This window comes from Polyodon spathula, chromosome 9, assembly GCF_017654505.1.
Source record: "Polyodon spathula isolate WHYD16114869_AA chromosome 9, ASM1765450v1, whole genome shotgun sequence".
In the NCBI taxonomy this organism is placed as follows: domain Eukaryota; kingdom Metazoa; phylum Chordata; class Actinopteri; order Acipenseriformes; family Polyodontidae; genus Polyodon; species Polyodon spathula.
Window position 1 is genome coordinate 40,759,473 of NC_054542.1, and position 10,404 is coordinate 40,769,876.

Here is a 10,404-nt window from a genome sequence, read left to right on the forward strand (position 1 = left end):
AGAACTGTATTTTTGCCTTTTTACTCTGTCTCTGAGCCTCAATCCACTTGCCAGCCTGTCACATTGTTTTCTGGTAAGTATTCCTCTTTCTTGCAGCTAATCTAATGTGACATCTAAAAGTAAAGGTTTACTTCATTAATAGGCATATCACCATAAATGTTTCCTGCTTTTCTTTCCTGCAGTTTTCATTTTGATTCAGTCATCACCTAAATACTTATCAGTCATTTGTTGTCTTTTCAGATTTGGTACCAAAAAGTAGCTATTGACTAAGACTGCTCGTCCAAAAGAAAATGGCAACAGATCTGCTTGTCAGATTTCTAGTTTGTTTTGGAATTTTTTTTTTTTTTTGGGGCCGTTTTAGGGTTTCTATTGCGTTCTTAAGACAGTCTGAGTTTTGATACATCAGAACATGTAATCATGTGAGAATTCTTGGCTTGTATTTCTTTTTTTGCAGTCATTGTATGGTCCCTAAGAAGTTGACCTTCAAATAATAAAAAAAATGCAGTTAAATGAAATCAAGATACCATGGGTTACCTGCAGATGGTGGTCTCTGTGAAGCTTGATGTGAAGATTTGTTAATTGGAGCAAAACTACACGGGAGGTCACATCACAGTAGGCGTGTTCTACTGGGGCCCTTTCCCTAAGGCATTGTTACTCAACCAGTGGGTCGTGGACTGCTTCTAAGTGAGTCACAAAGCCCAGTTTCCTAAAATAATGAAAAGTTCAAGCATTTTTTCCCTGTCTCAACGTTAGTGATTTTTTTTTTTTTTTTTTTTTTAAACCTTATGTAATTTGACTGGTAAATCAGAAAAGTGTGCTTGCAAAATGAGTACCGCCAATCAAATTTAATTTACATTGAGAATGTGGCGGTCGGAGCACAAGAAAATGTGTGCTTTTGCAACTGTTAGACTCTGAGCGTTAAGATCTGGAAAGCTAAAAGCGGCAAAAGGAATATTTAAGAAATAAAGTTAAGTGTAGCTAAAAAGAAAATAAAAATTACAATTAATTAGATTAGTGAATTAAAAAAAAAAAAAAAAAAAAAAAAAAAAAAGATTTTGGGCCTGACCAAGGAGCTGCATCCCAGTCAAATTCAGTGACAGGGCCAGCAGAAACCAAAGGCATTGTGAAAAAGAAAATAAGTGGTGGGCCTAAAAGTAACTACGACAAATCATATCTTCAGCTTGCCTTCACTTAGTTCAGTTCCGAAACTGAACCCAGACTGCAGTGTGTCATTGGATGTGCTTGCCAATGAAAGTTTGAAACTGTCAAAACTCAAGAAGCATCAACAAATGTTATATACAGGTGATGAAGGTAAACTTTTTGCTTACTTTGAAAGAAAATTAAAGCAGATACAAACACAAAAAAATATGGTTAGCTGCGCTTCTACTGTGTCTCAGAGTGCTTTGAAAGCTTCCTTTCTAGTTTTGCAGCATACAGCTAAATGTACGAAACGTCACACAATAGCCGAAGAGTTGATATTACCAGCTGCTTTGAATATGTGTACCAGAAATGTTCAGAGAATCTGCTGCCAGGAAACTTGTGTATCCCGCTTCCGAATGGTACCGTACACAGTTGGATAACAGAAATTCCAAGACATTAAGCAACTCGTGGATCTTGTGAAAGCGAGCAAATTGTTTGCCATTCATATAGATGAGTCAACAGCTGTTTTGCTTGTATACGTACATTACTGCTGCAATGGTGACTTTGCAGGAGGATTTGCTGTTTAGTGCAGAACTCCCCACCAAAACAACAGCTGGGGAGATTTTCAAGGTTATGAACACCTTTTAAGGTAGAAACGCATGGGAATGGAAGAACTGTGTGGGAATTGCTACTGATGGTGCTGCCGCTTTCACGGGCAGAAAGTCAGGGGTTGTTCAGTGGATTTTGCAAATAGCAGAAGATGCTACATGGCAAGAGTCCTAGCATCAAAAAAAAAACTAAGCCCTGAACTGCACTCAGTATTACAGATAGCTACAACATGTATTAACTTTATAAAAGCACACCCCTCAATGCTTGTTGTTTTGCAGTGCTGTGCAGGGACATGGGAAGCAAACACTTCTACCTTTCATGGCACATGAAGTTTGTTAGCTGTCAAGGGGTAAAGTGCTGCATCGTCTTTATGAACTCCGTTTAGAGGTACATTCATTTTTGATGGATAAAAAGTTTGATTTAGCAGAGTATTGTAAACCACCTCTCTGCTCTCGCAATTCAATTTGATGAGTATTTTCCTAGCGATCCTACATTATTCGACACCCTTTTACTACGGAGATCGAGAGTCTTGACCTGCCTAGTGACTGGAAAAATGAGCTGATAGAACTTTCTTCTGACGGATCTTTGAAAATGAAATCTGTGGAGGTTTCGCTGTCGCAATTCTGGATTCTGGTTAAATGTGAATATCCCAATATTGCGCAGGAAGCCACCAAGCATTTGCTGACATTTACAACAGTGTATTTAGATGAAAGGGGATTTTCCATCATGGCAGCAATCAAAATGAAATACAGGAACAAGCTTCATATGGGGGATGACCTCAGAGTTAGAACCTCAACCATACCACCATGCTGCAGAAACCTTACAATCGAATTACTTTATAGTATTTGTAAAATGTGCTGTTCGGTTTATTTATTTATAACAACTACATAAAATTAAGTGTTTTACTTTTCTTAATGTTTTTATAGCTTTGTTTCTACTGGGTGGGACACATCTTCAGTTGATAAATACAAAGGTGGGTCTCCAAAGAAAAAGGATGAGAACCGCAGCCCTCAGGGACCCACAGTATTGCATATAGGAATCAACCTTTCAAAGGCTTTCTATATTTATGTGCTGATGGTGCAGATCTCACCAGTTGCTAGCACATTAATCTACCTTGTATCCCAACAGTCACTTCTCTAAGTGTTCAGACTTCCACTTGGGAACCTTTTACATGGTCACTTAGCAAATAAAATGCTGACATTGGTCATTTAAGTATACCTGTGCCTTTAGTGTTTGTTATAAAGTTAACATTTTAAATTGGAGCAGAGGGTTAGAAAACAGTTAATCACACAATCTTACACATATGGCAAGACACAGACTAACATAGAAAAAGTAGGTCGTGTTCTTAACACATCCAGCATCTCTCTCTCTCTCTCTCTCTCTCTCTCTCTCTCTCTCTATAGAGAGAGAGAGAGATAGATAGAGATATATCGATTTTTTTTTTTTCTCTATTTGAAGTTGGACTGGAATCTAACCCATATGAATTGACAGGAGTCATTTACTAAACTTTAAAACAATTCCCGGCAGGTAGAGTTGATTTAATTATTTTCTGCTCTACTACATTTCTCTGAATTTGCTTTTCCTGTGTTCCATTATTCTTTCTCTGTCTGGGCTGTTGTCCATGGCATGTAGGTTACAGTTGGGGAAAAAAAAAAAAAAAACATGTGTTTTTAATTTCCATTCTTTATACAAATTACTTGCTATTGAGATTTTAAAGCTGATATTTTACGAAGTAAAATAATTTATATGATCGCTGAAGACCTTTCAAATAATACCAAGTTTTCCATTTGCATCTCTGTTTCTGAAATGACCAAACTGTACAATGAAAAAACACAATGCAAAAGGATTCAATGGTCTTTTAGTACAACAATGGTATGATGCCTGCAAAATTGTATTAATTACATCCCTATTTTTGTATGCGGTAGTGTACCAATTTCAGTTCAGTTGTAAACATCTGCAAACTGAGAAAAAAAATGTTGGTTTTGAATCTGTTTTCTCTAGCTACACTTCATCCAAGGTTTTGTTTTTTGCTTGGTTCCCAAAGGAGAGAAATTCACAATTGAAAATGTCCACCGCACCCAATTTGCACTGTCCTAAATCCCAATTCTGACAACCAACTCAGCATTCTTAATACAAAGATAAAACACTGGATTAGCTTTTCCAAACTGCCGAGTTGGAATATATACATTGTTATATATTTTTTCCAGTCAGCAGAACATATGTCAAGTAACAGCTTGCAAAAATATTTAAAAATAAATTAACAAGGCTTTTGATTCCAGAGGTTTACAGCTAGCTTATGGCATTGGCCCCATTGTAGGGGCTGGCAAGTAATTAGAACCATGTGTGGGATCTGGGCATATACAGAACCTTGTTACCCAAAGTAGACAATATGTCACTCTACTAATTTTAGTTTTGAAACCACATTAATCTCTGCCTTTTAAAAGCGAATTTGTAACATTAAAAACTAAAAATATAACTATTAAGTGTATTTTACAAGGGGGTCCATGAATCACTGTTATTCAACAACATCACAAAATAAGGGACCAGAATTTAGGATTAATTTCACAACGGAAACCTAATTAACACTTCTAGTGGTACTGAATTATTTATTATTTTAGTGGTTAGGGGTAGTCATGCTGCAGTGCAAAATTGCCCATTTAAGACAGTTTGAAAGGTTTTAAAAACTATTCGATCAAATGCATATAAAACTGAGTTTGCCAAGGAAAAATGTTATGGTATATGTACAGCATGTGCATTTGGCAAAACATCCCAAATGGCATATAGCACAGAAAGCTGCACCAATGCACAACTAAATCCTAAGCGTAGAGTCGGAAATGTTTTGGTGAGTGTACTACCATTATGAAGTTGCAAAGGACAGTAAATAAATAATGCTGGAACATCATACTGATGTTCTCAATAGCTGCAGCTGGAACACCACATCTGTTTGTACTTTACAAGGAACCAACTTGTGATCAGATCTGTTATTTAAGGGTGATAGCAGTGCTCAACTGGCACTTTCAATGTAAACCATTGTATTTTATACCACGCATCCAGAAATCATTATATAACAAGTGCAGCAGATACCGTTTATTGGCAATTTGCAAGCAAGGTGGACACTAGAGAGACATTGTTTTGATAAAAACATTGACATGAAATTCCTCCAAAATAGAGCTACATGCTTAAGACTTTTTGCAAGTCTTAAAAGAAGCCCAAATCACCCCTCTATGAGCTATCAACACAGCTGCTTTAAGCATGAGAAAAGACATTGAGCAGAGTTAAATCCCAGCATACTCTACACCACAGAAACATAAACACAGCTCTAGTGCAAAACGCGTGTTTACTAGCAATTCAAAATGCACTGTTTGCTTTCTCTTATTCCAAAATTATATAATTCATTGTTTAGGAATCTCCTCTTTTTTTACCCCCAAATATTTTGAATATAGAACCATCTTTTTAAAACCTTCTTGTTTTAGAAAAGATTTATTGCAGAGGATAAAACATGAAAAAAATAATGATTTTGCCCAAAACGGGTCAAACACAGTGTGTGTGTGTGTGTATATATATATATATATATATATATATATATATATATATATATATATATATATATATATATATAGTGTAAATACTGTTTTATTTATTTTTATTCTAGCTTTCTGGTAAACGTGTTCCAATGGAATTTGATAAAATACTAATTATATGACACCCAGGGAGGGCTGTACAGTACAAACAATTCTAAAGTTTTATGTGCTAAAACCAAGAAAGTGTTTTTTGATTAGTACATAAAACAGCAATTCCTTACTGTTGCAGAAAATTAACTATATACACACAGCACACTACTTTAAAATGTTAAATTGCATGGACTAAAAATGGTTTCATTTTAACCATGAACTGCTGCAAATAAAAAATAATAATAATATTGAATAAAATAACATTCAATTTTTTAGCTGAGTATTCTGCTTTTCTGCCTCCTTCATGTGTAAAATGTATTTGCATGTAGATTATGCTGCTCTATTGTAAGTAACTTGACTTTTCCTGTATTACTTATTTCTTACTTGCCTCTTGGAAGTCTCTGTGAAGTCCCATAACCTGCTAGAATAATCCCAGCGATGAGGAGAAGGAGCAGCCTTGGCAGCATGTTCTTGCACTGGATGACTAATGCTTTGAAGGCAGCAACTTTGTTAAGAACTGTTGACTTCACTGACAAAGATTGTTAAGTGATAGAGAGAGCAGGACCAACAAGACGCTATACCAATAGAGAGGGGAGGAGACACATGACATCACACCCCACAAACTCACAACAGCAATTCTCTAGGGTTGGAATTTATTTTATTTATTTATTTATTTAATAGATCGCCCACTTCTTTCTGTGGCAGTATTTTAGTTATTGTAACAGACTTAAACAAGCCAGTGTCATTTGAAAAGCGCTAGTGTCATGCTGTTGGCTTCTGTACATCAGGACAGATGTTGACTTCCGACCGAAACTTGTTCAGTGCAACACTGTGCTACTCCAAGGGTGTTATTTTGCTTGCGCTGGTTAATTAGCCCCAATGGAAAGAAGGATCACAGCCTTTACTGGGGATCATACTGTATCTTACTCACTGCTGCAATTGTTTTCTTTAACTTGCCAACCAATGAAGAGAACTGTAGGAACGCATTTCAATTGAAACAGCTTGGGTGCTTCTCTTTTTTTTTCCTACAGGGCCATTTACAGTCCATTAATATACCTCAAGTTCTGGCCATCACTTTCACAATGCCGCCTCTGTGTCTCAGAGTTAAAAATTATAATATAATCCCACCTCTTCCACCAAGCACCATATTACTATATAGTATTAACTTCATATTTTATCCAAATGGGGTTAATTTTAATGGCAATAAATGTCCTACCCCAGTAGTTTGTCATTCCTAGTAAATTAATAACATATTCAGGTTACCACGACTCTTGTAAGACGGATTATCCTTAAAATCATTGCATATATTTCACAAACGGTTGCATAGATTTGAGGCAATCTAAGATATAAATGAAAAAGTGGTCTTAGTGGGGTAAAACAAGCAGCAAATGTTTCAACCCCATGCACTACAAACTAGCAGTGGTTGCTCAGTACTTTTTCCAGAATGCTACAGTATAAATCGTGCCTCTGAAAACTGTTATTGAAAGAAGCCTACATCTTGAATTATTTTTTAGGACATGAGGTGTTGAACTGGCAGCAACAGTAGCTTTACATATTCACTGCTTCCATACAATAGCCATAACTGAACTTGACTGTAGCGTATCAAAAATGAAGCCAAATATCTCAAAGCATTATTGTTTTTATTTAGAAAAACGTATAATCACCAATCACTCAATAAAAAGGCGTCTCATCCAGCAATGACAGACCAGGAATAAAAGCCACCACCTCTGCCAGAAGATGATCTCACTCATGCCTTCAGGACTACCATAGAGTTTTGCATGTCTGGGAGTTCTGGAGGACCAAAATGTATTATAAAACTAGATTGCATTATGAAGTTCATTATTAAAAAAACATGGAAACTTTGTTTAAATGTTTTATATACTTTACACTGGAATTACAAATTGGTTTTTGAAATTACAAAATGCTTTATTGAACCTTGAGACATTAGTCTTCAGTAAATCAGCCTTTTTTTTTTTTTTTCAAAAATGTAAACACTGAAATATCTACAGTACTTGCAGTAACAGCAAGCAAAATCAAGGCAGATAAGACAGCCAGATATGATTCTTGAGTACTAATAATAGCTGAAAAAACAATGCTGGCCATGCAAGGGACCTGCTTGGAGCCACATGCTCATGATAATGAGTTATAGGTCTATTAGCTGCTATCTGTTTCAGCCTCCAGTGCACACCAGCAAACTTCTTCCCCAGACTGGCTAGAAACTCCAAAACAAAAAGAATGCCTCACTGGTTAATTAACAGCATTCAAATATTTGTAAAATGCTGTACATTGACATATGTTGTAGTGTGTCAGTGTGACATGTCCAGAGAGACCACCATGTACTTTCCATTCACCTGCTGCTGTGTTAATGCCATGATCTAGCTCGATGGCATAGAATGTAAATTAATAATGTTTTTACCATAAAGCTTCTGACACATTGTCAGTCCATTTCAAAATGTTGCCCATGGGATTCTCAATTACCTACAAGGGTCCCTCTGCTCAAATGCGGGTCTGTGAGTCAAAGGAAGAGCATAGGCAGAAGGACAGCTGATTCCCATTTCATATTTCATTTTGACATCAGGCATTTTAATAACTCTTAGTAGGACCAGTTCTTTTAAAAGCCACTTGGAAGGTCACAACACAGTGAAATCAGTAACTTGTCATAAGGCAACTGTTTTTCTCCTTTTTCTCAGTGTGAAGTGTGCTGGATACCAGAGCTCAAAGAATTGTTCTGGAGAAATATGCAAGTAAAATCATTGGGTGGTCTGAAAATTCCCTGCCCTATGACTGTTGGAAACCATTCTCTGCTTCATTCCGAAACAGGGCAAGGACTATAGGTTAATTTCATTAATAAACTTAAAAAATAATGGATCGTTGTGATCAAACAGGTCCTATGAAATCTAGACCCACATCAGATAATACCGGAAAATTGCCTAATTTGATTATTTTTGTAAAACAGATGGGGATTTCATGGGAATTTTGCTTTTAACTGGCTTGAATCTGTAAATATTTATGGTTTGGTCCTAATTTCATTAAATAGAGTAGTATCCTTTTGTACTAAAAGCAGAGATTCAGTTGTTTCCGGTATTAATAAGACAAGGCTGCCCCCACTCCAGCCGTCTTTTTATATATTTGGCATTGGAACCTTTGGCAAGTAAAATGCAAGATTAAAGATACTGACAGCATCCAAGGCATTAAGGATACAAGCCAAAAAGTGATCCCAATGTCAATACCTTGACTCTTCGTTATATAGTTCATGTGTGAAGCACTCAATGCCTTCTCAGGGTAATAAGTACATTATATTTAGTCTACCTGTCATGTGCAACCAGTCCTTGATTTTGATTTTTAAAATCAAAGGAGCGCAGAAATAAATAGGATATTTAGACTAGAAATCAACAGCACTGGTTAAGCAGCACAACTGATCTGTATCATTAGACTAAAATGCGACTCTCTTGGAATATTTATTACAGAGGATGTACAAACATGTTTATTTTTTTTATTTGTTTTTTTTGGTGACACCACTAATGTGATCAGCTGAAACTACATACTGAAAATGCTTCCAGTGTTATCAAAGATTAATGTGCTGGTTTATATTAGGAGACACTGAAATAAAGGCTATGGACATTCTTCCTGGCTGGGCAGAGATTCAAATAAACTGGGCTGATGCAGTACACAATAACAATGTCTATAGTGTGTGAAATATGGGAGGGATCAAACATGTGGGTGCTTGGACACCTCCGTAGACAACAGTTTCATTCATGATTTTTCCTGCCAAGCATGTGTTGTCACCACTTGTCTGTGATTGGTTAATCCACAGACTATACTGGATTTGATTTGAGCGGCACTGCTCAGCGTCACAGTGGGACTAAAGGCTGCTACCCACCAGATACGGCAAGAAAAACTGTGCAGCGATGCTTCAAAATGAATAAAACCTATACTTCTGATAAGGATTATTCACATCACAGGCTGCACAGGAGCGGCACCAGTGTGGCACTGGAGCTACACGCTTCAACTAGGACATTGAGCAATCAGAGAACAGCTTCAATGCACATGGTCCAGCAGGGTGAAACAGTACCAAAATGACAGAGGAAACAATAATATCCAGATTTACAGATTTTAAAGCTCATATATGGGAGTCCATATTGAAGGAATTGGATAAGCCTGGTGTGTATGATTTATTGATATATATATATGTTGAAATGCCAGCAGAGAAGTAATCATTTCCACATCATATTGACGAATCTTGATCATAGTTTTGTCAATAGCAATTTTGAACAATTGTAAAGATCTGGCAGTTTTCAAACCCGACGCATCGCCTCTTTGTCACTTTTGGTGTGTATGGTCATGTCGCTGCAAAAGTGTCTCCTCACCAATTAAAAAATCGCATCGCCTCTGTTGTGGGGAGACCTTAGCGGTATCGCCCCCCGCTGAGATCTGTCCAACATTACATAAAAACAATGGCAGCGATACAGGCTGCAAAATACATGCTGCACAGCGCCTGTTTGTCCTGCGTTTAAACATATGGTCAGCCTACATATAACCAACAAGGCCCAAAGGAGGTGATTGAATTTGAACAATTGAAGCAATTATTCATTTTTGAAGAGTATGAGTAAACTACTGAGAAAAGACCTAAAAATTAGATTTTTTTTTTTTTTTTTTTTTTTTTTTTTTTTTAAATCCTTAAGTTAACACAACCTTTATTGTCAATTGTACTGCCAAAGTACTGCCAAAGATTCTGGAAAAATCTATACTGCTGCATGCCAAACTACCAAACTATAACATATTGTGTAAAACACAGCCACATGAATATTCTGTACATCAGTGTTCCAAATTGCATAATTCTACTGAAAATACTATAGGAATGTCCTATCATATAGACACTTTTCAGAATATGAAGTCCAATTAATCTGTTTTCCATCTTGGATATTGTTACAGGCTTGTAAATGTTTTTTTTCTTTTGGTTTTGCTTTTGAAAAAGTTCATCAAA

The 10,404-nt window shown here is 36.5% G+C and overlaps 1 protein-coding gene across 15 annotated transcripts in view; it reads right to left on the minus strand.

Annotated features, from left to right (window-relative positions):
• abi3bpb (ABI family, member 3 (NESH) binding protein b) overlaps window positions 1-5,954 on the minus strand; it is a 51,876-nt gene extending 45,922 nt beyond the window's left edge. For all 15 annotated transcript variants that reach the window (XM_041259539.1, XM_041259536.1, XM_041259528.1 and 12 more), the window contains exon 1: window positions 5,809-5,954. In XM_041259539.1, coding sequence (XP_041115473.1) covers window positions 5,809-5,887 — 79 coding nt within the window. In that variant the 5' untranslated portion in view covers window positions 5,888-5,954. The remainder of the gene's footprint in view (window positions 1-5,808) is intronic.
• Between the last annotated feature and the right edge of the window lie 4,450 nt (window positions 5,955-10,404).